The sequence below is a fragment of the Gopherus flavomarginatus genome, chromosome 2 (assembly GCF_025201925.1).
Source record: "Gopherus flavomarginatus isolate rGopFla2 chromosome 2, rGopFla2.mat.asm, whole genome shotgun sequence".
In the NCBI taxonomy this organism is placed as follows: domain Eukaryota; kingdom Metazoa; phylum Chordata; order Testudines; family Testudinidae; genus Gopherus; species Gopherus flavomarginatus.
Genome location: NC_066618.1, coordinates 297,534,877 through 297,562,340, shown reverse-complemented (window position 1 = coordinate 297,562,340; position 27,464 = coordinate 297,534,877). Strand labels below are relative to the sequence as shown.

At 48.0% G+C, this 27,464-nt stretch overlaps 2 protein-coding genes across 13 annotated transcripts in view; one reads left to right on the top strand and one right to left on the bottom strand.

Annotated features, from left to right (window-relative positions):
• LOC127045386 (lymphocyte antigen 6E-like) overlaps positions 1-27,464 on the top strand; it is an 810,322-nt gene that overhangs the window by 23,958 nt on the left and 758,900 nt on the right. For 2 of the 8 annotated variants that reach the window (XR_007772665.1, XR_007772664.1), the window contains exons 1-2: positions 4,097-4,195; positions 26,854-26,987. The exons of 1 other annotated variant lie outside the window; for it this stretch is intronic. Coding sequence is in view for 4 of the 7 variants with exons in the window: in XM_050941473.1 (XP_050797430.1) it covers positions 4,076-4,195; positions 5,227-5,432 (326 nt within the window). In the remaining 3 variants the exon portion in view is untranslated. Of the gene's footprint in view, positions 1-4,075; positions 4,196-5,226; positions 6,105-20,171; positions 20,256-25,852; positions 25,875-26,853; positions 26,988-27,464 lie in introns of those variants that run through there. 5 more of the 8 variants (XM_050941470.1, XM_050941472.1, XM_050941473.1 and 2 more) reach the window with 4 other exon arrangements.
• LOC127045235 (uncharacterized) lies at positions 9,471-19,964 on the bottom strand. Of its 5 annotated transcripts, none has more exons than XR_007772652.1 (3): positions 18,061-19,964; positions 11,707-11,881; positions 9,471-9,649 (listed from the first exon to the last, which is right to left on the bottom strand). XR_007772652.1 is itself a non-coding variant. In XM_050941136.1 (2 exons), the coding sequence occupies exons 1-2, from the start codon at positions 19,962-19,964 to the stop codon at positions 11,826-11,828; spliced, it is 1,113 nt and encodes a 370-aa protein (XP_050797093.1). In that variant the 3' UTR covers positions 9,471-11,825. The 5 variants fall into 5 exon arrangements, 2 of the variants coding, with proteins under 2 accessions (XP_050797093.1, XP_050797094.1); XR_007772653.1 differs by having other exon boundaries at positions 19,083-19,964; XR_007772651.1 differs by having other exon boundaries at positions 9,471-11,881.

Here is a 27,464-nt window from a genome sequence, read left to right as displayed (position 1 = left end):
GGTTTCTTGCTGCACTTGAGATGCTCTTAGCTGCCCCATCTACATACTCACTCTGGATCCCACACTGCAGAAATCTGCTGGCCCCTGTGCCTGGACAGTAGACGCCCTTTGCCAGGCAAATGGGGTTATTGCAGGTAGCTTTGTCCCTAGAGCAGCAGGAATATTCCTTTTGCCATGCAAGGAGCCTCTCCTGAGGAACTCCTTTTGCTTTAGCTGGCTACTCACTAACCTGCCTTAAGACATAACGTGGAGTTTAAGTGCCAAGTACTAGGCTGTTGAAGGAGAGCAGTGGCTGCGCGGAGAACACAGACAGAGCTGACGTGGGCAGTAAGGGTTTGATGCAAAGCCCAGTGATGTCAGCGGGAGCCTTTCCACTGAGTGCATTGGGCATTGGGTCGGGGTTTGAGAGCCTTGGCCGAGTTCTGCTCTTTGCAAGGTCAGATTCCACAGGTCTTATCTAAGGCATTTCCTAAGGGCTGTGTTGTATCTCTCGAGTTCTTCAGCATCTCTAGTAGCTGAGCACCAAAAGCTTCTTCCCCTGGCAAATTGTTCCATCATCTGCTTGGTGGCAATTGGTTTTTGCTCTTGCATTGCTTAGGTTCTTTGATCTGTAGTTTCTGTCACTGACTCCTTAAATAATTCCTCCCTCTTCATTACATTTTCTATTTTTAGACATTTTTCATGAGCCCGCTGTTTCTGTTTTTCCTCTGTAATGTACTCGTTAGTGTTGGCGTTTGACTTTGTGCAGTGTGACATTTTGATGAAAAAACTAGAATGATAGAACATTAGCCTGGCACACATTGACTACATTCACGTTTACCCTAGTGCACTTACAGCGGCAGAGCTGTACCGATGCAGCTGCACCTCTGTAAGATCTCTCGTGTGGCTGCTGTATGACAATCGGATAGAGCTCTGCCCTTGACAGAATTAAACCACCCCTAGCGAGTGGTTGTAGCTGTGTTGGCGGGTGAGCGACATAGCTCTGTCCACACTAGCAGTTAGGTCAGTGTAACTTATGTCACTCAGGCATGATCACTCTCTTAGCCAGTGTCATAGAATCATAGAAATGTTGGGCTGGATGAGACCTCAAGTGGTCATCAAGTCCTGCTCCCTACGCTGAGGCAGGACCTAGTAAACCTAGACCATCCCTGACAGGTGTCTGTCCAACTTGTTCTTAAAAACCTCCAATGACTGGGATTCCACAACTTCCCTTGGAAGCCTCACAGTTCAGGTTTTCTAAACCTGTTTTCATTTTTGTTGGACTCTCTCCAATTTGTCCACCTCTTTGGGTGCCCAGAATTGGACACAGAACTCCAGCTGAGGCCTCACCAGCATGGGCAGCGAGTTATATGGGCCTGTGGTGCCCGTGCTCCAGCAATATTCAGGGCCTGGGGGCCCGGCTCCACCAGTGTTTGGGGCCGGGTCTCTCCCCTGGCCCCTCGCGCCACACCCAAGTGTCCCCCAGCCCCCACTTGCTGCCCCCGCCTGCCTTCCCTGGGCCCCAGAGCCTCCCTGCCTCTCCCCTGCTGCTCTGCATCAACTGCCACTGCAGGGTCCTAGCACCCCCAATCCCCACTAGTGCCAGGGCAGGCTGGCCCTGCCCCTGCCCTTCCTCCTCAGACCCTTCCCTTGTCCAGCGAGACCGTCCACCAGCACAAGGAGACCCTCCCGCCTGCAGTCACCGCTCCTACCCCACACTGGGGAAGGGGCAGCCCCACCCTCCACCCCCAGTGAGGCTACAGTGAGGGGCAGCAGCAGGGGAGTGTGCTGTCGGGTGTGGGGAAGGGAGGCCCTTCCCCCAGAGCTCTCTGCTTCGGGCAGGGAAAGGGTGGGAGGAGTCCTCCTCTCTGGCTCCAGCCCTGGGGCAGCCTGCTGGCATCCAAACTCCTCATCCCTGGCCCCGCCCCACCCAGAAGCCTGCACCCCCAGCCAGAACCCTCACCCCTCACCCCAACCCTCTTCCTGAGCCCCTCCCACACTCCAAACCCCTCATCCCCAGCCCCACCCCACAGCCCTCACCCTTCACCCTAACCTGCTGCCTGAGCCCCTCCCACACCCCAAACCCCTCATACCAGCCCCACCTGAGAGCCCTCACATTTTAAAATTATTTTTAAAAATATATATCGGCTTACAAGGCAGGTGTGGGGGGGCGGGACTTGGACCTGTTCTGGGCACCACCAAAAATTATACAAACCTGCCACCCCTGCTCACCAGTGCCAAATAGAACAGGACAATTTCCTCTGTCTTACATTCAAGACTTCTGTTACTACACTCGAGAATATTAGCCTTTTTTAAAACTGCATCACATTGTTGACTCATATTCAATGTGTGAGCCACTATAACCCTCAGATCCTTTCCAGCAGTGCTGCCACCTAGCCAGTTGTTCCGTGTTTTGGAGCTATGCATTAGATTTTTCCTTCCAAACTGTAGTACTTTGCAGTTAACTTCCTTGAATTTCACTTTGTGGATTTCAGACCAATTTTCAAATTTGTCAAGGTCATTTTGAATTCTAATCCTGCCCTCCAAAGTGCTTGTAACCCCTCCCAGCTTGGCATCATCTGTGTTATCATTTGGGGTGGAGGGATAGCTCAGTGATTTGAGCATTGGCGTGCTAAACTCAGAGTTGTGAGTTTGATCCTTAAGGGGGCTACTTAGGGGTCTGGGGCAAAATCAGTACTTGGTCCTGCTAGTGAAGGCAGGGGGCTGGACTCGATAACCTTTCAAGGTCCTTTCCAGTTCTAGGAGATAGGTATATCTCCTATTATTAAATGTAATAAGCATACTCAGTACTGGCCTCTGCAGGACCCCACAGGATTCACCTTCCCAGTTTGACACTGAACAGTGTTTCAATCAGTTGTGCATTCACCTTATAGTAATTTAATTTAGAACACCTGTCTTTACTTTGCTTATGAGAATGTGATATAGAACTGTGTCAAAATCAAGCTATATCACACCTACTGCTTTCCCCCTATCCACTAGGCTAGTTGTCAAAGAAGGAAATGAGGTGGGTTTGGCATGATTGTTTCTTGAGAAGTCCATGCTTATTTTTTCTTATAACCCTATTATCCTGTCTGTAACATTATGGCTTTGGAAAGGAACATGCTGAGAACTTATTTACAAATTGGTGTCACAGAGGGTGTTGGGGGAACTTTTTTCAGAGGCATAAATAGCAGTTGAATGCCCAGCTGCCATTTCTGCCTTTGAAAAATTCCTCCTCTGTGTCTTGGATCCAATCCTGAAGTCCTTGTTCAGTCGATGTGCAGGGAAACCTATCACTGGCTTCATTGAGAATTTAACCTGAAATAGCGGCTGAGAACATCAAGATATAGTGCACTTTGATACTCATTAGCAGCAGGGGACAGGGATGGGGATTAGAATAATAGAATCATAGAAGATTAGGGTTGGGAGAGACCTCAGGAGGTCATCTAGTCCAACCCCCTGCTCAAAGACGATCAATCACCAACTAAATCATCCCAGCCAGGGCTTTGTCAAGCCAGGCCTTAAAAACCTCTAAGGATGGAGATTCCACCACCTCCCTAGGTAACCCATTCCAGTGCTTCACCACCCTCCTAGTGAAATAGTGTTTCCTAATATCCAACCTAGACCTCCCCCACTGCAACTTGAGACCATTACTCCTTGTTCTGTCATCTGCCACCACTGAGAACAGCCGAGCTCCATCCTCTTTGGAACCCCCCTTCAGGTAGTTGAAGGCTGCTATCAAATCCACCCTCACTCTTCTCTTCTGCAGACTAAATAACCTCAGTTCCCACAACCTCTGCTCATAAGTCATGTGCCCCAGCCCCCTAATCATGTTCGTTGCTCTCCACTGGATTCTCTCCAATTTGTCCACGTCCCTTCTGTAGTGGAGGGACCAAAACTGGACGCAATACTTCAGGTGTGGCCTCACCAGTGCTGAATAGTGGGAAATAATCACTTCCCTCGATCTACTGGCAATGATCCTACTTATACAGCCCATTATGATGTTGGCTTTCTTGGCAACAAAGGCACATTGTAAACCAGGAACAAATAACATATTTCTGCAAGCCTCTAACATGGGAGTGTTTTCCTTTTGCAGCTCACTCGCTGGTCTGCTTCACCTGTAAGGATGCGTCCTCCAACTGGGATTGTCTGGCATCAACTACATGTCAAAGTGATGAAAACTACTGTGTGACCACGTATTTTGGTGCAGGAATTGGTGAGTTTGGGCACGATCTGCTTATTGTCTTTCCATAGCGCTTTCCCAGATGACATCCTGCCCCAGCTCCAGATCCCTGGGTTTTCCTTCCTCCTTCTGCTGGAATGATGGGACATTGCTGATGTGGAATTGGGAAATCGCTCCTTGAAACCAAATGGCAGGAGAACTTTTCTGGGACACGCTAAGTGGGCGGGAGCCCCTGTACTCATTAGTGAGGTTTGTACATGAGTGAATGACTGATATGAGGGCAGTGCAGGCAATGTCAGGCTTCCTGTACGCCAATGGAGGGGATCCATATCTACCCCTCCAGTGTTGGCTGAAGTCGTGAAATAAGGCTCTGTATAGCCCAGTCCTGCAGCTGCTCCCCAGCCATGCGATGGTTTAAGCACCAAACATCTCACGTGCTGGTGCAAGGTCCCATTATTGGCATGTGCAAGTGAGAGAATTTGAACGCTCCAATCCCAGTCCCTGGCTGGTTGTGCATGCACAGAAGGAGGCCGGGTTGAAGCCTTTTTGGATATATTGGTGTCTGCTGCTTAATCAGCTGTGCTGTGCAGTAACTACTACCAGCTCTTTAAAGCTCTGAGGCTCAAGAGCAGGAGACAGGACTAGTCACCTCTGTGCTGCATCCCCACAGCTCTCACTGAACTCCCAAGGCCCTGTCCCAGCATGCAGTGGGCAGAGTGTGACAATCTGGAATGAATTCTCAGGGTTCTTTGGCTGTTCCCAAATCCTGGCCAGGAATCTGAAGGGGATGTTCCCAGATGGTTACATACGGGTCTGTAACTGCTGGGAAGAGACTAGTGCTGTTTTCAGGGTATATAATAGCAGTAGTGACTTAAATCGCTGGGCACTGACTGGCAGAGCTAAGGCTCTGAGGCCATTGACTGCTGAGAAATGGCCTCCTCACCTCAGGATTGCTTAGCTTCATTAGTGCAATTATCTCCTTTGCAGAGCTAAGGAGCTCCTGTCCGAACTCTGGGAAACTTTTAATCTTGAATCTCTTTCTCTTGTTTGTTTTTCCGGTTCAGGCGGACATTCTGGGCAGAGCATATCCAAGGGATGTGCTTCAGTTTGCCCCAGCGGTGGGATAAACATAGGGATAGCAGCCGCCTCTGTTTCCTGCTGCAGTTCTTTCTTGTGCAACATCAGCGGGGCCACCAGTGTGAAAGTCAGCTACTCCGTGCTGGCCATGGCGATCTTGGCCAGCTTCGTCTATATCAGGGCTGGACTGTGATTGGGCCAGGACAAAGAACTTGATGCCCTGAAGAACCTGCTCAGGCTTCTCCAACAAGACACCAACCTCCCTTCTGTGCAAAGCTATACTGGGATTACCGATGGTCCCCTTTCTTCCAAACTCTCTCTAAGATCCCATTAGATAATACCTGCTCTATTGCCGTTCACAAGGAAATCCCGCTGCTGTCACTGGGTGCCCCTCTGTGCCTCCTAGCAGATCTGGATTGCTGCTCCCATGGTTTTGTGCACAGGAGGCCTGGGAAACTCAACTGAACTGTGCAGCCCCACTTGCACTCTTAACCCATCAGGAAATGGTGGATAATGTTGGCAGGGCGTCTGCTTTTATACCTGGAGTCCCAGTTGATGGGGCTGATTTAAAAAAAGGGTCAGAGCTCACCAGGAAATGTTTATCCCAAACCACCTTCAAAGCGGAATACTTAAACACCCCTGCCTCTTGCTACCACAAAGACATTTCCCATCCACGTCATGCTAGGGATCAGCGCCAGACTAACTGCTGGGAAGGCATGATCCAAAACCAAACCTCTGATATATTCACCCCCAGTTGTCTGTTTTCTTTATTCTGTTCCTTGGCTGACTTTTCGTATGTAAAATGAATGCTGTGCTGACATTGTGAGCATCACACCTGAATAAACACCTTCCTGTTCTTGCCTGAGCCCAGATGTATTGTGTGTCTCTTTGCTTGCTGGAAAAACAGGGTCTGTGAGGTGCCCTTCACTGAAAGCTCCACTCATGGGTGCAGCACAACTGCTCCTTGGGACAGCTGCTATGTGGTTCTCATAGGCGCCGTCTCACTTGTCACTTTTCATCCTAACACAGATCTTTACCTCCCATGCCTGCCCCCATCCGCCCTCCACTACGGGCCCTGAGGAACGAACACTTGAGTTGATTATTCCCCTGCTCTTCCCAGCTGTGGTAGATGTGACTTGTCCCACAGACCAGATGCTGCCTTGTATTGCATTACTCCCTAAAAGCCCTTTCAGATTCAGTCCGTATGATGGAGGCTGGACAGGATGAAGCGTGAGTCTAGTCTACCACAGATGTGTTGATGGGACTGGAGCAAACATTATGGGAGCAAAACCACTGCGGGGTCAGTCTGTACGTTAGTTATTAATATCTCTCCAATTCCTGCCTTCTATCCTCAGTGACTGGTGATGGAAAACCCTGAGGCTGTATTCAAAAACAACCTTAATGAGCAAACTCCTTTACCCCCTTGTCGTCATTCCAGAGCGCCCCCATGCGGGCAGGTATGGTGTTGCAGGCCAGCCCTTTGTTTTCCCGTTACCCAGGGTAGTGGCAAGTTCAAACAGCCTGTAAAATGCTAAAGGGCACCCCCTAGTGGAGGGTGTCATTTATTAACAGGAAAGCCCAGGTAGAACTTCAACAAAACTTTCACCCCAACATCCCGGCAGGTGATTAATTCATCTTAGCCCATGTCCCCCAGCTGAGTCCCATGTTCCCCTCTACACAGGCTCTTCCCCCGGGGTTCCTTTGGTGCAACTTGCTGCCCTGGGGTTGTGCCTCTTGCCCCTCCTGGAGTAACATCCTCCTCTGGAGCCAGGGGGTCGGGGAAGACTGTCCGCTGTGATCCTTCTCCAGGGAAAGCAGGTGATCCAGGTGAAGTTGGGCTTCCAGCCAGTGTCTGGGTGACCACCGGCTGAGAGCAGGTCCCTTTGGGTGCCTCAGACTGAAGTCCTCTTTCTGCGAGGTGCCCGTCTCCTGAGCTCCTCTGAGAGGCTCGCTGTCCCAATGGGTTCCACAGAGAGCTCTGCTCAGCTATCTGGCTCAGGTTTCTCCTGTGAGCTGCCCTCTGCTCCACAGGATTGTCCCATCTCCTATTGGAGCTGCCCTCTAACTGCGCATGGGTAACCTTTATTAATCCTGACGAAGTGGGTATTCACTTACGAAAGGTCATGCTCCAATACGTCTGTTAGTCTTTAAGGTGCCACAGGACTCTTTGTTGTTTTTACAGATCCAGACTAACACGGCTACCCCTCTGATACTTTATTAATCAGCCACCCGGGGCAGCCAATCATCCCCTGGTGGGGCCTTTATCAGACAGTCAGGAGCAGACTGGGCCCTGGTTCCCCATAAAGAGCAGCTAACCCCATGACACCCTTTGATCCAATTCTCCTTGCATCTTACAATGTAGCAGGCTTGATCCTTCCTTGAATGAATCAGGATCTTCAGGATCAGGCCCTGGGTAGGAAAGGAACAAGGAAGGGATAAATGGAGGCTGGTGTCAGGCAGTTTGTGCACTGCTGTCATTTCAGACTTTGGGGTTTCTGGAAGTTGGCCACTGAGGCACCCCTAGAATATAGGACATCCCCTTGGTTGCATGGGCCCACCCCTGCCCATGTGATCCTGTTGCCACTGCTGTGACCTCACATGCACAATGTATGCAAGATCATGCTGCATGGAGGACACCATTTTGCAGGGTGTGCCACTCCTCCTCCATTGTCATGACTTCACATACACGGTGCATGCAAGGTCCTGTCACATGGATGATGACATTTTACAGAGTGATACTGGTGTGGGCTGGTGGGGACAGAACGGCACACTCTGTGCAGAGCCTCTTCTGTGCATCATAGGATCATAGAATATCAGGGTTGGAAGGGACCTCAGGAGGTCATCTAGTCCAACCCCCTACTCAAAGCAGGACCAGCACCAACTAAATCATCCCAGCCAGGGCTTTGTCAAGCCTGACCTTAAAAACTTCTAAGGAAGGAGATTCCACCGCCTCTCTAGGCAACCCATTCCAGTACTTCATGATGATATTGGACAAAAAGGACATGGGCTTTTATATCAGTACTACAGAGGGACAAAGTTTACAGAAACGAGATGGCCTAGCTTCAAAGTGGCTGAATGGCTTGCCTTGGTTTCTGTTAAATTTAACATAAATTAATTTCCTGAGTTTCTAATATTTGGGGTTTTTTTTATAACTACAAAATTGTAGCAATAGTTTTTAATCCTTAAGATACTGGATGCACTTTCAACCTTAACTCCAGATTAATGAAGATAGCTGCATGGAAATTCTAACTCGCCCTTGCTTTCCTGACTACTCAGAAACAATGGCATAAGGCAGAGGGTCCTCCAGGCAGAGGCTCAGATAGAAGGGGTAAGGATAACTTTGTGGTTAAATCACTGGCGTGGAACTCAGAAAATCTGGTTTTAGTTTCTGGCTCTGCCCCAGACTCCTTGTGTGACCTTGGGCAAGTCATTTAACCTCTCCATGCCTCGGTTTCCCCATTCAGTTGATGATAGTGGTTGAGCAGAGGCCTGGTCTCTAAATTGTTCAAAGTAACACAAGTCCAGCTCACCTGGTATGTAAAATTGTTTAGAAAGGCAGAGAAAACTGGTACAAATTGGATAGTTTTGAGTTACAAGTTCGGGGAACGGGGGAGTCACTACATGAGAGGAGTGGGATGGGTGGACTGGAAAGAGTGAATATCACCTTCAAGGAGGCCACCCCCACCATCTCGTGATCCTCCAGGACCCACCAAGCCTCCTGATCAGACTGAGCCAGAGAGCCATCACCATCTCCACCAGCTTCAGCTAATTCCTGAACAACGCTAGGGGCGTGAGACTCAAGCTCCTGCTGTCACCTTCCCCCTCCAGGTTTATTTTCCTGACCCTTCTCTCTTCTGTTCTTTATTCCATGTTTTCTGCCTGCTGGCTGAGCTGGCCAAATCTACTCCACCTTTCACAACACTCCTGTGAGCCTGTGACCATTAAGACAAGCTAAAAGCAATGCAACCCCACCCCCAAACCTAAATCAGACTCTGATAGCATCAGTAGCTCCAGACCATCTACACTTCCCTTTACTCTTTTCCCCGAGAAGAACAGATACAACATCCCCAACACAAACGACTTCCAAGCAGAGGCCTCTCTCTGTATAAAAGGCTCCTAAAGGAAAAGGGAATAAGAGATATTGGTTGTTCCCAGTATTGCAACCCCAAATGCTCAAAAATCATAATTGAGGCTCACCAAAAATCATGAGACTGGCTTTAAAATCATGAGATGATGTAAATATAACAGATTTGGGGATCTTTTTATTTGTTTCCCACTTTTGGAGCCTTTAGGGTGCACTGGGGTCACGTTTTGAAGCTTTCTCCACAGCCACCAGGGCTAGAAACTTGCTTTTTCTTTAAGGATGTAGGCTGAGATCATCACATATCCACCTCAGTCCAGGAGCTGGAACTTCAAGGAAAACAATAATTATCATGAGAGTTGGCAATGCTGAGTTTCATAGAGTCCAAGGCCAAAAGGGGACAGTATGAACCCCTCTCTATAACACACCCTAGAGAACTCCCTGGAAAAAAATCCTAAGGATTATTTTTTAGAAAAAACATTGAACCTTGATTTAAAAATGGCCAGTGATGGAGAATCCACTACAGCCCTTGGTCCGTTGTCCCAATGGTTAATTCCCTTCACTGTTAAGTATTTACATCTTATCTCCAGTACAATGAAAGCCTTTACATGTACCACTTTATATCTCAAATGCTTTAACTGTCTCCTCCCTCCCCTCCCATTTTTTCTGTCTTTAGTAAAAGGTCGAATAGATGTAAATGATGGTTGTTACAATTGCAGCCAGCGGTGGTAGCTTGATGTGAACATTCCAACGGTGCCTTGTGGAGGCACCTTAAAAAACTAGCTGTAAGTAATTTCCCAAGAGTCATCCAGGAAGTCTGTGATGAAGACAATCAAATGACGGTCTCCCAAGTTCCAGACCAGCATTCTAGCCACTGGCTCACACCAAAGACTTTATTTGCCTAGCTACAGAGGAAGGATTGAGGAGGTAGCATCTACAAATAATGCATAATCCAAAGGGATAGCCCTAGGACTAGTCATGAAGATCAGTTATCTCTATACTCTCTTGCCCTCCAGAGGACTTTGGCTAGTAATCACATTTCTTATGACCCTTCTTATATACAGGAAAGGGAGGCTAGTTGCAACCTTTCCGTTCTAACTGCTCTAGTAAATGCCTGCTTGTCTGCTAATAGATTTCTTTGCAATGAACGGGGCAAGAAACATGCTAAATGGTAGGGTCCTAGCTATAAACTCTCACCAGACATCAAGCAAACAGGGTCTCCCATCCAAGCCCTAAGCACCCCCAACTCCACGTAGCTTCTGAACACAGGCACGTTCAGGGTGGCATGGTCCCAGATAGAAAATGGGTGAAAAATAAGAAATCTTAATGTAGTTACAAGAATCCCTGAGAGGCCGTCAGAAGGGGCTTTATTTGCCATTGCCCTGCACAGGGTGTAATTCTTCCTCTCTGTGCAAAATGAGTGTCAAACAGTACCAAATAACAATGGTAGCATTTTACACTCATTTTGCACTTTGGCAAATGACTTCATAAGATGTAAAGTCCGGAGCACAGGATCTGATCCAAGAGGTGACTATAGTTGGACCACTATGGTAATAGTGACCATAATATAATTAAATGTAATATCCCTGTGGTGAGGAAAAAACCAGAGCAGCCCAACACTGTAGCATTTAAACCCCCATGACTTTTTAACTTTTCATCTGGATTTGGGACAGAAAGATTTATCGCCACCTGGAACTTTTTCACAGGATGGAGCTTCTCTGTCCTGGCCAGCTCCACTGGTGACCCCCCTCCCTCTCTCTGCACCTAGAAGGCAAGGAGCAGGGTCCCCACCCTCTTTGCTGTTGGAACCTGGTATGGAAAAGGTTAAGAACCACCGGATTAGACCATAAAGTAGGGATTTTCCATCGTGGTGTCTGTGGCTTATGCAGTGTATTAACCCTCTCCTCGTGCAGAAGCTTTTGGCACAGGAATGCTGTAGTCCTTCTTAGGTATAAATAAGTAAGGAATGTTGTTACTGTTTAACGTGTTCAATTCTCTCTTTTAATAATGTATTTATGAGGTAATATTATGTGAATCATTGGCTTTAATGAAATCCAACATGGGGTATTTGAACTGTGACCGTTGGACTCCATCTTTGTAAGCTGACTTGTTTACAGTTAAGAAGCTGGAGTCTCCTGGCTCAAACTGGACAGAACCAGCTTTTCCCGCCAGAGCCAGCCCCCAACACCCCGTTCCCTCAGAACTTTTCCCGCCATAAAGACGATACAATATCTTGTTCAGCGCCAGCGCGGGGCTGTCCGTTCCAGCGGCAGCGCCTGTACGGTTGGGTCTTCACACCACTCCAGAGCCAGTGAGAAGAACCTCACCCCTGGAGGAAGGAGAGGCCTACCATCACCACCCACCTCTGCCCCCACAGCAAATCCACCTTCCCTGTGAAGGGTCCTGCTGCTTCCCTGGTGCTCAGCATCCCAGAGGGTCTCTCCGCCTGCGACGGAGCCCATCTGTCCTCAGGACTCCCCAGTGGTCCTCCTCAAAGACTCCCAGTCAGCTGGAGAGTCGAAGGTCCTGGGCCTCGCATCCATACATCGTGTCCACTGCACCTACAAATAACAGGGAAAGGTTTCTGTGTTGGGGCATCGTTTGTTGCTTTCCCAAACACCAAGGGAGGTTTTGTGGGTCTGAGCTTCAAGCTCCTAAACCAGTCACTGGTTCACTGTTTGTTTATGTTTGTGTTTTGCCCCCATTTTTCCCAGTTTCTGTACCTTCACCCTTAATACTCTTACCTTTGTTTGTACCATATTACCTCGTCTTCTCTTATTTTCACTGTACCACACAGGGAAGGAGGGGCACGTCTGTTGTCAGCTAATCTAACCGGTGGCAGACATGGAAGAGAGTCAAGTCTGCCCTTCTGAGAAAAGGGGCTTCCCTTTTCTATTTCCGCCCTCCCCCCACCATTTCTAGAGGTTTATCTTCTGAAGTGTTACCTTACTCCTCTTGAGGTAACATCCTGCATTTCCTCCTCCCTCCAGACTGCAGTGAGGAAGCGAAACCAAACACAATTACATTTCATAGAGCACTGGATTTCGTTAAGACTCTGCGCCTAGTTGCCACTGACTGCTCTGGAACTAAGGCCATGGCTACACTCACACTTTACAGCGCTGCAACTGGGGTGTGAAAAAACACCCCCCTGAGCGCTGCAAGATACAGCGCTGTAAAGCGTCAGTGTAATCAGGGCAGCAGCGCTGGGAGCGCGGCTCCCAGCGCTGCACGCTACACCCGTAAGGGATGTGGTTTACATGCAGCGCTGGGAGAGCTCTCTCCCAGCGCTGCTGCTCTGACTACACTCACACTTCAAGCGCTGCCGCGGCAGCGCTCCCACAGCACTGCTGCGGCAGCGCTTTGAAATTCCAAATGTAGCCATACCCTAAGAAAAAAACCATGTGAGCAAACTCCCCTGCACATCCCACACCCAGCCATCAAGCTCTTGTCTCCTCTCCACTAACAGTCTTTCCACACGCTGCCTTCACAGGTAAACACCAAGATCATTTATAACCAGCCCCCCAAAAAGTAGCTGCCTGATCTGCCCAGGCTATGACGGCAGGCCAAAGACGAAGGTTTTTCTTCTCACGCTGGTGGTGGTTCTGTGAGATGCTGCTAATGAATCCTCTGTGCCTGAGAAAGAGCTAGGGAAGCATTTTTGCAGCATTGTTTCTACCTTTAAGTGGGAGCTGGCCCTTCTGCAAACCTCCTTTTGCAGCCAGCTGCTTGGGAGTGCGAAGCAAGGGCCAGGGCTGGTGCAACCACTAGGCGAACTAGGCAGTTGCCTAGGGTGGCAAGTGGTTGGGGATGCCCAGGGCCGTGCTCAGGCATAGGCAGCTGGGTAGGGCACCTGAAAATTTGGGGCACCACTGGGTCTTAGTGTCCACCGCACTAGCTCTTCCTATCCCTGTTCTGACCCTTCCTACAGGCTCTGAGTCTTCCTGGGAAGGGGGTCTAGCAGTTAAAGGAGAAAAAGTCTCCAGCCTGCCAGACCTATTAGCACATTGAAACTGTTAAAGAGCCATTCAAGAGGTAATGAAAACATTTAACAGGTATTTGCCAACTCCCAGGTATCTACTGTCAGTTTCTGAATGTACTAACAAAAACAGTTGTGCATGACTGTAATACTCTGTACCATTCACTTTTTCTTAACATCATCTTAATAAATTTTTTTAATCTGTTTACTCAGAACATGTCAGTCTATAGGACCTTAGTTTAAAATTTGCTTTAAAAATATTTCATTAGTGAGTTGGTGAAGATTATAAAATCACATCTCTAAAAAATCCTTGCATAGTTTTTTAGAAGCACATTCATTTTTAGCCTTGAATGCTTGGATCTTCAGACATATGTTTTTTAAAATACATTCTTCAAAAGACCACCCTTATCTAAAATACACATTTTAATTACTATAGTAAAAAAAACTTACTTCCAAAGTCTTCCTGTCCTTTCTGTCCATCCATTTCTCCATTCATACCCTCCGACAACCCCCACCCCCATTTAAGGAAGCAAAAGCCCTTTGCTTCCAGATTGCTGGACAAAGAGTTTCCCTTTCTTTACTTCTGATTATCTGATGAACTAGTTTTAAGCATAGTCGGTACCTTAGTAAAATATAAAATCCTTTGTTATGCCTAAAATATTTGGAAACATTTTTTAAAGTTGGTGACATTTCATAAACATGTCTATTGTTATGGAGATCGCACACAGTAAGTTAGTGTTCCCTTTTTCTAAAAGCAATGAACATTGTTATGAACACACTAAACCTCTGTCCCTGATTAATTTAAAATATCTGTTTCAGTGAGTTAAATATGTAGTAATCTGGAATGAGTACATTTAAGAGTCCATTTAAAATATAAAACTAGCTTATAAATACTGATTAAGAAAAGGGAAAACAGAAAAGAGCTGCATCATGTATTCCATAATATTTAATTTTGTATTCAGCAGGACAGCTGACCCACCCTTACTACAAAGTTTTTGCAAATAAATGTCTGACCAACTTCAGGGCATATCAAAAAACCTGTGACTGACATTTTTTATTCCCAAGTTTAGTGCTTTTAATTAGGTACCTTATGCATGTCCATTCTGCATGAGGGAGAGGGTACAGGGGTCTCTGTGGGGAACTGTGACTCTCTGCTACTGTGAGGCGGGCTGGGCGTCTTGTTATTCTCTCTGCCTTGTCCCTCTACCCCTGCCCCCACCAGGCTGCAAGCTCAGGATGCTGTCGGGCATAGGGGTACCGGTTTAATATTACTGCATAAGGCCCCATAAATCCTAAGGACTGCCCAGGGGCACAAAAAGCAGTGCCCTCGCTCGGCAGGGAGGAGCCGCCTTCTAGCGGCACCGGACAGCCAGAGTGTCGGCTTGCGGTGGCGGCGAGCCCCAGCCATGGAGGAGTCAGTGCGGTGCAGGGGAGCAGCAGCCCTGCAAAGGTGGCAGTGCTGCTAGCAGGGAGCAGCCATGCCCCCGCCCCTCCAGCCCAGACTGCAGCCTGGCGCCTCCCTGGGGGGCTCCTGCAGACTGCAGCAGATGCATATGGACAGAGGTCCCCATGCGCCCCCAAGCTCCCCTCTCATCATGCTCGGGCTCTGCAGCTCCTGGGCATGTGAGACGCAGCTGGAGCGAAGACCCTGAGCCTGCTCCGGGAGGGGCAGTGGCAGCAGCGCGGTGGCTCACACTCCCAGGAGCTACAGAGCCCGAGCGCAGCGAGGGGGAACCCAAGGGGGTGCATGGGAACCTCTGCCTACATGCATCTGCTGCAGGAGCCCCGAGAAGGCAGCTCCTCCCTTCCGAACTGCTGCAGCGGCCCAAGCCCGGCAAACCCAGTGAGTGGACTCGGGGTGGGGGCTGCTGGGATGGGGTGAGGAGGGCTCACAGCGGGGCTGTGTACCCTCCAGGGGAGTTCAGGAGATGGGGGGGGAACCTGGTCTGGGGAGCAGCTCCTAGGCATGCCTGGCCCCTGAGGTCTGTAAAGGTTTGTTGGGCTTTGCCCCTCAATGAACCGATGTTATGGGGGCAGGCGGGGGGAGGGAGGACAAGGTGGAAGTCTTGCCTAGGGTGCAAAATATCCTTGCACCGGCCCTGGCAACAGCTGGTGCGTTGGCTGTCTTTTGAGCACTAGCTTGTGTGGATGTATTAAAAATAGCTCAGTGCAGGCACAGGAAGTTATCTCCGTTTCATGATGCTCAGGGGGATGCAGGAGGTAGCACAGCTCTGTGGATAAATGTAGTAACTGGAGATATACCAATCTCCTAGAACTGGAAGGGACCTTGAAAGGTCATTGAGTCCAGCACCCTGCCTTCACTAGCAAAAGTGATTTTTGTCCCAAATCCCTAAGTGGCCTTCTCAAGAACTGAACTCACAACCCTGGGTTTAGTAGGCCAATGCTCAAACCACTGAGCTATCCCTCCTTCCCAACAGCAGCTGTCTTGAGAGGCCTAGAGGGGGCTAACTAGCCCTAGAGACCCATCTAATCATCTCTTAAAGAAATCTTTTATACGGTTATCCTCGAAGCCAGGCTCTTTCACTCAGAGTGATCGGTGCTTCTCAGCATTGCTTTCTTGCAACTATAACTTTTGCAAGTTCTTCTACTGTAATCAGCTAAACAAGGATCTGATCATGATCCCAGATACAGTGGAGTAAATCAGGAGCAGCTGCACTGAATTCCATTAAGCGGTGCAGTGGAACATCAGTCCTGCATTCTTACAATGCTGTGATGGAATCCCAGTAATATTGAAGTGGGGTCACAGCAGAAGGTTCCAGTTGGAAGAGCCATGGGTTGATTCTTAATGGAGGATAATTTTACTCCTCATAGACTCATAGACTCCAGGGTCAGAAGGGACCAATGTGATCACCTAGTCCGACCCCCTGCACAAAGCAGGCCACAGAACCCTACCCATCCACTTCTATAACAAACCCCTAACCTATGTCCAAGTTACTGAAGTCTTCAAATTGTGGTTTGAAGACTTCAAGCTGCAGAGAATCCACCAGCAAGTGACTCATGCCCCACGCTGCAGAGGAAGGCAAAAAACCTCCAGGGCCTCTGTCAAGCTGCCCTGGAGGAATATTCCCTCCCGACCCCAAATATGGCGATCAGCTAAACCCTGAGCATGTGGGCAAGACTCACCAGCCAGCACTCAGGAAAGAATTCTCTGCAGTAACTCAGGTCCCATCCCATCCAACATCCCATCACCGGCCACTGAGCATACTTATCTGCTGATAATCAAAGATCAATTGCCAAAATTAAGCTATCCCATCATACTATCCCTTCCATAAACTTATCAAGCTTAGTCTTAAAGCCAGATATGTCTTTTGCCCCCACTACTCCCCTTGGAAAGCTGTTCCAGCTGGTTTGTTTGTCTTTAAGCATTGGGTGTCACTGCTTGCATTTACATTTAGGCATGTCATGCCTTTCCCTCCTTGTTTTTTCCTAGAAGACCCTTTTTAGGTGTAGAGGGACAGAAAAGATCAATGATCCTTGAGTGCTCACAACTTAACTGTTGGTAGCGGCCAAGGGAATGCTGGGAAATGTAGTTCTTTCCCTGCTCCAGGGCTGGCTCTATAGGCAGGGAGCTAACCAAGGAACTACAGCTCCCAGGGACCCCTGCTGGTTCTCAGCTCCCATGCTGTTCCTTTGTCTAAATAATCTGTCACCTTCTCAAAAAAGGAGATCAGGTTGGTTTGGCATGATTTACCTTTAGTAAAACCATGTTGTAATTTGTCCCAACTACCATTGACCTCAATGTCCTTAACTACTTTCTCCTTCAAAATTTTTTCCAAGACCTTACATACTACAGATGTCAAACTAACAGGCCTATAGTTACTCGGATCACTCTTTCTCCCTTTCTTAAAGATAGGAACTATGTTAGCAATTCTCCAGTCGTACGGTACAACCCCTGAGTTTACTGATTCATTAAAAATTCTTGCTAATGGGCTTGCAATTTCACGCGCCAGTTCCTTTAATATTCTCAGATGAAGACTGTCCGGGCCCTCCGATTTTGTCCCATTAAGCTGTTCAAGTTTGGCTTCCACCTCAGATGTGGTAATATCCACCTCTATATCCTCATTCCCGTTTGTCATCCTTCCATTACCCCTAAGCTCCTCATTAGCCTTATTAAAGACTGAGGCAAAGTACTTATTTAGATATTGGGCCATGTCTAGGTTATCCTTAACCTCTTTTCCATCCTCAGTGTTTAGCGGTCCCACTTCTTCTTTCTTTGTTTTCTTCTTATTTATATGGCTATAGAACCTTTTACTATTGGTTTTAATTCCCTTTGCAAGGTCCAACTCTACTTGACTTTTAGCCTTTCTCACTTTATCCCTACATGTTCTGACCTCAATAAGGTAGCTTTCCTTGCTAATCCCATCCTTCTTCCACTCCTTGTAGGCTTTCTGCTTTTTCTTAATCACCTCTCTGAGATGCTTGCTCATCCAGCTTGGTCTACAACTCCTGCCTATGTTTTTTTCCCCCTTTCTTGGGATGGAGGTTTTTCTGATATTTCTGCACCTGCGACTTAAAGTAATTCCAGGCCTTCTCCGCATTTAGATCCACAAGTTCTTCAGTCCAATCCACTTCCCTAACGAATTTCCTTAATTCTTTAAAGTTAGCCCTTTTGAAATAAAAAACTCTAGTCCCAGATCTATTTTTGTTTATCCTTTCATCTAGTTTGAACTGAATTAGCTCATGATCACTCGAACCAAGGTTGTCCCCTACAACCATTTCTTCTGTGAGGTCCTCACTACTCACCAAAACCAAATCTAAAATGGCATCCCCTCTTGTCGGTTCTTCAACTACTTGGTGAAGAAATCCATCTGCTATCACATCCAGAAAAATCTGAGCCCTATTATTCTTGCTAGCACTTGTCCTCCAGTCTATATCTGGGAAGTTAAAGTCTCCCATGATCACACATTTCCCATTAGTGTTTACTTCATTAAGAACATTAAAGAGGTCTCTATCCATATCCAAATCAGATCCCGGCGGTCTGTAGCACACCCCAAGCACTATCTCAGGGGAGGCTCTAGTAGTTTTCTTTCCCAGTGTGATTTTTGCCCAGACAGACTCTGTCTTGTCCATTCCATCACTTGTTATTTCTTTACAGTTAACCTCCTCATTGATGTACAATGCTACTCCACCACCTTTGCCTTTATTTCTGTCTTTCCTAAACAGCACATAGCCTTCAATACCTGTACTCCAGTCATGACTACTATTCCACCATGTTTCTGTTATCCCTATAATATCCGGTTTCACTTCCTGCACCAGTAGCTCTAGTTCCTCCATTTTGTTGCCTAGGCTCCTCGCATTAGTGTACAGACATCTTAATTTTTGCCGTTTGGCTTCACTCACATTCTGTACCCTGTTAGGCACGGGCATTCTACCACCAACATCACCTGTTAGTTACACTACCCTTCCTCCTTATGCCAATTTTTCTGTCCACGGCTGTATCCCCTCTTACTTTGTTTACTTCCCTCTCAAGGTTAAATTCCGGCATGGAGATCTCCTGGACATCTCCCAACCATCTCCCCAAATTTCTAGTTTAAAGCACTCTTAATCAGTTCGGCGAGCCTCCGTCCTAGAAGTCTATTTCCCTCCTTACTCAGGTGAAGTCCATCCTGAGAGAACAGTCTTCTGTCCGTAAATGCTTCCCAATGGCCGTACATCCCAAAGCCCTCCTTATAGCACCACTGCCTGAGCCATCTGTTGATCACCATAATCTTGTTACACCTTTGTCGCCCTTCTCTAGGAATGGGCAGAATCCCACTGAAGATCACCTGAGCCTCGATTTCCTTAAGCGTCTTCCTCAGTCTGGCATAGTCTCCCTTGATACATTCCAGAGAGTATCTAGCCATATCATTCGTTCCCACATGAAGGACAATCAACAGATTCTTCCCCGCTCCTGCTAGGATCCTTTTCAGCCTCAGGTCCACATCCTGTATCTTAGCACCCGGCAGATAGCACACCCTTCTGTTCCCCCGATCAGCTCTAGTTACAGGCCTGTCTATTCTTCTCAGTAAGGAGTCTCCAATCACGTAGACCTGCCTTTTCCTGGTGACAGTGTGATTCTCCGGTCTATCCCCCGCACCCACTGGCTGCAAGTCCTCTCGATTCCTATTCCCCCTTGCAATCCTCCTGGGGCTCATATTTGGTGTTGCCTCCATTGACTCCTCCTCTCCTCTTGCAGGACTATCAGCTCTTCTCTTTTTCCTTTCCCTCTCTCCTTCAGCGGCCACCTGCTGTGCCCCTTCTTCATTTTCCAACTCTGCAAACCTGTTCCTCAGTTCTAATTCTCCTTCACTGGCCCGTCTTTTCCTCTGCCTGGTTCTCTTAGTCACATGCTTCCACCGTCCACTTTCCTCACCCAGCAGTCTCTCCTCTGAATTCTTTGGTCCTGCTTCCATCTGCACGTCTGAGCTTATCCCTTCAACCCCCTCGTGTCTGTGCTCCATCAGCTGCTCAAACCCCCTCCTAAACTCAACCAGAGATTCCACCTGCATCTCCAGTCCTCGGATCTTTTCTTCCATCAATTCTATCAGGCTGCACTTCATGCAAACAAAACTCTTTTCAGGTACCCCCTCCAGGATCATGTACATGCCGCAGCTTCCACATCCAGTCATCCTCATTGTGTCTTTCACTGCTGCCTCTGTATCAGTCATAGCCTTCCCACCTAAAGTCTGGTAGTCAATGGAACACAACACAACACAAACCCCCAGCAGGCACCAGACCACTACCCTATCCCTTAACTAGCTTGTCAGTTTCTCTGTCTTAGTCTCCCCGGCAACCTCCCCCTGGAAACTCCCTCTGAAACTCCCCTGTTTACAGCTCTGTTTGCTGGCTCCTGTGCCGCTGCAGCTGTCCTCCAACTCTTCCTCAGCTTATCTGGTTTTAAAAGATAAGGAGGTCTGGGGCACTTTGATACTTGGATGAGAGACTCCCAGGGATAAAAGGTATTTGTGGAACAGGCTTTTATTTGTTTATTTATTTGCCACTAAACCTAGGAAGAACAGGCTCACTTATTAACCAATGAATGTTTACTTGTTTGAAGATTTCCCCATTTATAATCTCCCAGATGCGGTTGGTTTTTGATCATCTATACAAATGTATTAACCCCCCCTCTTACTCTTTACTCACATTAACGTACATAAATAAATCACCCCAAGACCTGCACCAGGTGCCAGAATAAACTGCAGCCTGAGACCACGGAAACTGACCAGCTCCAGCCACCTGGGTTTCTGGCTCAGAAATCAAGGACACTTCCAATTCCATGGGGTCCATAGTGAGAAATGACTAGCTTGTTTCTCGCTGCTCTTAGCTGCCCCCTCTAGATACTCACTCTGGATCCCATGCCTCAGTGTCTAAGCACATCGTGATATCAACCAAGTGGACACAGAGGGTGTGTTATTTTCCTAGTCCCAGTCCATATGTGATCAAATCCAGCCCAGAGCATGAGAGAAATCTGCTGGACCCTGTGCCTGGACAGTAGACACCCTTATTTTAACAGTCAAAAAACAGGACACTCCACGGGGAGGGAGGGTAGCCACACCCTGCCACTATCTGCTCTTTCTGCCCCCCACAGAAACCCCAACTCATCCAACCCCCCCTGCTCCCTGTCCCCTGATCACCCCTTCCTGGGACCCCTGCCCCTAACTGCCCCCCAGGACCCCACCCCCTATCTAAGCGCCACTGGTCCTTGTCCCCTGATTGCCCCCTCCCAGGAGCCCTGCTCCTAACTTCCCCCTGGGACCCCACCCCCTATCTAAGCCTCCCTTCTCCTTGTCCCCAACTGCTCCCTCCTGAGGCCCCCCCAACTTTAACCCTAGGACCCCACCCCCTACCTGTCCCCTGACAAACCCCTGGGACTCCCATGCCTATCCAGCTGCTGCCTATCCCCTGACTGCCCCACCGAACCCCTGACCCATCTAACTCCCCCTTCTCCCTGCCCGAATGCCCCCCTGAACCTCCGCTCCATCCAAACTCCCCTGCTCCCTGTCCCTTGACTTCCTCTCCCCGGAACCCCCTACCCCTTCTCCAACCCCCCAACCCCCTTAGCATGCCACTCAGACCAGCGTGTCTGGCTCCGCACAGCGCCAGACACACTGCTGCATACATGCTGCCGTGCTCCCCTGCGGAGCCACATTCCCCCCCAGCACCTGCCTTCCAGATTTGGACACCTCAAAATTCAGGAGTGCTCAAGCTCAGTTTGGGCAGCTGGTACTTCATTTCTCCCAAATCAAATATACTGATCCACTGTAATTTGCTGTAGGAAAAGTAGGATAAAATTGAGCAAGAAATGCTTCTCAGTGGTTATTAGGACTGGAATTGCTATTTTCAATAGCCATTGCTTTTTGTTTGTTTGTTTAAAAGGAAGACACTGATATTGCATTGGCGAATTCCCCATAGAAAGAAAGAGTGGAACAAAAGAATAATAAAGGCACATCAACTTTTCCTCATTTATGTAGGACAATCTTATAATATGCATCCAGATATCCTCCAGTCACACAAGCTGAAAATGTTCCACTTTAATGCAGTTCTGTAACCATATGGGAACCAATCCTGTCTGTGTTCTGTGCACATCTAAAATTCCTGCTGAATGATCTGCCCTGGCAGCAAGTTACCAGTGACCCACGGCTGCAGTGGAAGGAGGGTGCAGGTATGTGAGAGCCCAGGGCTGGGGTGGCAGGAGCAGGGCTGTCCATGAGGGGGAGCAAGTGGGGCAATTTGCCCCGGGCCCCGCAGGGGCCCCCACAAGAATATAGTATTGTAATTTTTTTATAGAAGGGGCCCCCAAAATTGCTTTTCCCCAGGCCCCTTGAATCCTCTGGGCGGCCCTGGGCAGGAGGTGTGGGGGGGGGGGGCAGGGGAGAGCCCAGAGCTGGGGCGGCAGGGGGTGGGGGGGTGGGGGAGAGCCCAGGGCTGGGGCAGCAGGGGGGTGTGGCGAGGAGCCCAGGGCTGAGGTGGGGGCAGCCAACATTTTGTTTGCTTGGGGCGGAAAAAAAACCTGGAGCCGGCCCTGTGCCAGGCAAATGGGGTTATTGCAGGTAGGCGGTAGCTATGTCTCCAGAGCAACAGGAATATTCCTTTTACTATGCAAGGAGCCTCTCCCCAAGAACTCCCTTTGCTTTAGCTGGCTACTCACTAACCTGCCTTAAGACATAACGTGGAGTTTAAGTGCCAAGTACTAGGCTGTTGAAGGAGAGCAGTGGCTGCGCGGAGAACACAGACAGAGCTGACGTGGGCAGTAACGGTTTGATGCAAAGCCCAGTGATGTCAGCGGGAGTCTTTCCACTGAGTGCATTGGGCATTGGGTCGGGGTTTGAGAGCCTTGGCCGAGTTCTGCTCTTTGCAAGGTCAGATTCCACAGGTCTTATCTAAGGCATTTCCTAAGGGCTGTGTTGTATCTCTCGAGTTCTTCAGCATCTCTAGTAGCTGAGCACCAAAAGCTTCTTCCCCTGGCAAATTGTCCCATTATCTGCTTGGTGGCAATTGGTTTTTGCTCTTGCATTGCTTAGGTTCCTTGTTCTGTAGTTTCAGTCACTGACTCCTTAAATAATTCCTCCCTCTTCATTACATTTCTATTTTTAGACATTTTTCATGAGCCGGTTGTTTCTGTTTTTTCTCTGTAATGTACTTGTTAGCACTGGCATTTGACTTGGTGCCGTGTGACATTTTGATGTAAAACTAGGATGATAGAACATTAGCCTGGCACACATTGACTACGGCCACATCTGCCCTAGTGCACTTACAGCGGCAGAGCTGTACCGATGCAGCTGCATCTCTGTAAGATCTTTGTGTGGCTGCTGTATGACAATCGGATAGAGCTCTGCCCTTGACAGAATTAAACCACCCCTAGTGAGTGGTTGTAGCTGTGTTGGCGGGTAAGCGACATAGCAGTGTCCACACTAGCAGTTAGATCGGTGTAACTTATGTTGCTTGAGGGGGTGTTTTTTCACACCCGTGAGCAGCATAAATTTTGCTGACATAAGTGGTAGTGTAGACCTGGCCTAAAAGCTGATTCACTGATAGGTGTCACAATGTAATTATCAATAGAGAATGGTCAATGAGTGGGTGTGTCTGCAGTGGGGTCATGCAGGGATCTTTTCTTGGTCCTACGCTATTGAACATTTTTATCAATGGCCTGGAAGAAAACATAACATCATCACTGATAAATGTAGAGGTGACAGAAAAACTAGGGGAGTGGTGAATAATGAAGAGCTCAGGTCACTGACAGAGCAATCTGGATCGCTTGGTAAGCTGGGCACAAGCAAACAATATGTGTTTTAATATGGCTAAATGTAAAGGTATACATCTAGGGACAAAAAATGTTGGCCATATTTAGAGGAGGGGGTCTCTCACCTGGGAAGCAGTGACTCTGAAAAAAATTGGGGGGCCAATTGTGGGGGGCCATGGTGGATAATTTGCTGAACATGCCCTCCCAGTGTAACACTGTGGCCAAAAAGGCTAATGTGATTCTTGGATGTATAACGGAATTTTGAGTAGGAGTACAGAGGTTATTTTACCTCTATATTGGCACTGGTGCCACTGCTGCTGGAATCCTGTGTCCAGTTCTGATGTCCACAATTGAAGAAGAATGTTGGGAAATTGCAGAGGGTTCAGAGAAAAGTCATGAGAATGATTAGAAAACCTGCCTTATAGCAGTAGATTCAAGGACCTCAATGTATTTAGCTTAACAAAGAGAAGGTTAAGGGGTGATTTGATCACAGTCTATATGTGCCTATGTAATGTTGACAGACCCCGGTCCTTGGTGCGTGGGATTGAAACGGGGACCTCTGTAGCTTAGTGCTAGAGCCTCTACCAAATGAGCCAGTGCCTGTTAACTAAGGCTGTAAAGCAGACCCATTTTATCTCTCGCTTTGAGTGGTATCAGTGCCATTAGATGGGACAGAACACCACACCCAGGAGGTGTGCGGGTTACACCTAAACAGAGAACAAATACTTAATAATGGGCTCTTCAATCTTCAAAAGAAACCAGTAACAAGATCCATTGTCTGGAAGTCGAAGCTAGACAAATTCAGACTGGAAATAAGGCATAAATTTGTAACAGTGAAGGTCATTAAGCATTGGAACAATTTATCAAGAGTCATGGTGGAGTATCAATCACTGGCAATTTTTATATCAAAATTGGGTGTTTTTCTAAAAGCTCTGCTTTAGGAATTATTTTTGGGGCAGTTTTCTGGCCTGTATTTTATAGGAAGTCAACCTAGATGTTTTTTAATAGGGAGATATACCTGTCTCATAGAGCTGGAAGGGACCCTAAAAGGTCATTAAGTCTAGCCTGCTGCCTTTTACTAGACAGGACCAAGTACTGATTTTGCCTAGACCCCTAAATGGCCCCTTCAAGGACTGAACTTACAACCCTGGGTTTAAGCAGGCCAATGCTCAAACCACTGAGCTATCCCTCTCTCTCATGTTGGTACTGATATTATGAATCTGTGAATCTAGTACAGACATTGTTGTACCTATTACAGGAGGAGGCAGAAGCCACAGTTATGATTCAGGACCCATTTTGCCAGCTTACTAACATTAAAAACCAGTCCCTGCCCTGGAGAGTTTACAGTATAAAGTAAGACACATTCTAATAAGTGGGTTGAACACGATTGGATTGAGGCTGGGTTAGGGTTACTGTGTTAGGAATGCAGATTAGCCGCAGAGCAATTGGACAGTTTCAAATCAAAGGACACTTAAAAAATGCACCTATAAATATATCAGAAACATTAAGATCAGTAATTGCTATGGGCAGAAACACAACAGTGTTGTAAATTTTACCTAACTATTCAACATGAGTATTTGGAATTATGGATTATGTATTCAGCAGGTGACAGGAATGGGGATTAGAATCATAGAAGATTAGGGTTGGAAGGGACCTCAGGAGGTCATCTAGTCCAATCCCCTGCTCAAAGCAGGATGAACACCAACTGAATCATCCCCGCTAGGGCTTTGTCAAGACAGGTCTTAAAAATCTCTATATATGAAGATTCTACCACCTCCCTAGGGAACCCATTCCAGTGCTTCACCACCCTCCTAGTGAAATAGTGTTTCCTAACAGCCAACCTAGACCTCCCCCACTGCAACTTGAGACCATTGCTTCTTGTTCTGTAATCTGCCACCACTGAGAACAGCTGAGCTCCATCCTCATTGGAACCCCCTTTCAGGTAGTTGAAAGCTGCTATCAAATCTTCCCTCACCCTTTCCTTCTGCAGACTAAACAATCCCAGTTCCCTCAGGCTCTCCTCATAAGTCCTGTGCCCCAGCCCCCTAATCATTTTCGTTGCCCTCTGCTGGACTCTCTCCAATTTGTCCTCATCCCTTCTGTAGTGGAGGGACCAAAACTGGACGCAATACTCCAGGTGTGGCCTCACCAGTGCCGAATAGAGGGGAATAATCACTTCCCCCGATCTGCTGGCAATGCTCCTACTAATGCAGCCCAATATGCCATTAGCCTTCTTGGCAAGAAAGGCCCATTGTAAACCAGGAACAAATAACATTCCTTCAAGCCTCTAACATGGGGTGTGCTTTCCTTTTGCAGCTCACTCGCTGGTCTGCTTCACCTGTAAGGATGCGTCCTTTAATTGGGGTTGTCTGGCATCAACTATATTTGCAAGTGGCGAAAACTACTGCGTGACCACATATCTTGGTGCAGGAATTGGGAAGTTTGGGCATGTTCTGCTTATTGTCTTTCCATAGCTCTTTCCCAGATGACATCCTGCCCCAGCTCCAGATCCCTGGGTTTTCCTTCCTCCTTCCACTGGAAGGGTGGGACATCACTGATGTGGAACTGGGAAATCACTCCTTGAAACCGAATGGCAGGAGAACTTTGCTGGGATGCACTAAGGTCGTGGGAGCTCCGGTGCTCATTAGTGAGGTTTGCACATGAGTGAATGACTGAGATGAGGGCAGTGCAGGCAACGGGGGCTCCATATCCACCCTTCATCATTGGCTGAAGTCCTGAAATGCAGCTCTATATAGCCCAGTCCTGCAGCTGCTCCCCAGCCATGCGATGGTTTAAGCACCAAACATCTCACGTGCTGGTGCAAGGTCCCATTATTGGCATGTGCAAGTGAGAGAATTTGCACGCTCCAATCCCAGTGCCTGGCTGGTTGTGCATGCACAGAAGGAGGCTGGGTTGAAGCTTTTTGAGGTCTATTTGTGTCTGCTGCTTAGTAAGCTGTGCTGTGACCTAACTACTACCAGCTCTTTAAAGCTCTGAGGCTCAAAAGCAGGAGACAGAACAGTGTGACAAACTGGAATGAATTCTCAGGGTTCTTTGGCTATTCCCAAATCGTGGCCAGAAATCTGAAGAGGATGTTCCCAGACGGTTACAAACGGGTCTGTAACTGCGAGGAAGAGACTAGTGCTGTTTTCAGGTTATACAATAGCAGTAGTGACTTCTAATTGCTGGGTACTGACTGGCAGAGCTAAGCTACATCAGTGCAATTATCTCCTTTGCAGAGCTAAGGAGCTCCTGTCCGAACTCTGGGAAACATTTTAATCTTGAATCTCTTTCTCTTATTTCTTTTTCTGGTTCAGGCGGACATTCCGGGCAGAGCATCTCCAAGGGATGTGCTTCAGTTTGCCCCAGCGGTGGGATAAACATAGGGATAGCATCCGCCTCTGTTTTCTGCTGCAGTTCTTTCTTGTGCAACACCAGTGGGGCCAGCAGTGTCAAAGTCACCTATTTGGTGCTGGCTCTGGCGATCTTGGCCACCTTCATCTATATCATGGCTGGACTGTGATCGGGCCAGAAAAAAATAACTTGAAAACCTGAAGAACCTGCTCAGGCTTCTCCAGTGAGACACCAGACCCCGCTTTGTGCAAACGTATACTGAGGTTATCGATGGTGCCCTTTCTTCATATCCCATTAGACAATACCTGTCCTCTTCCCGTACACAAGGAAACTCTGCTGCTGTCACTGGGTGCTCCTCTGTGCCTCTTAGCAAATCTGGATTGCTGCTGTTATACAGACAAAACTACACAGGATCTTTTCAGGGGGCAAGACAAAGATGCCACATTTATCATGCTAACAATTTGATTTATGATCAATAACTAATATCTTAAGCCTTATACACCCACATTATACCTAATACCTATACACACACACACACACATTATCAGATGTTCTGCAGCTGCTGCATATGTAA

Bases quoted from the DNA above. Each gene is read 5' to 3' on its own strand.
- LOC127045235 (XM_050941136.1), bottom strand. From the start codon at position 19,964: ATGACTGATACAGAGGCAGCAGTGAAAGACACAATGAGGATGACTGGA. The intron at 11,882-18,907 runs GTAAGGAGGGAA...TGTTATTTGTAG, and splicing joins TCAGGATGGACTTCACCTGA to GTGCAGTGGACACGATGTAT.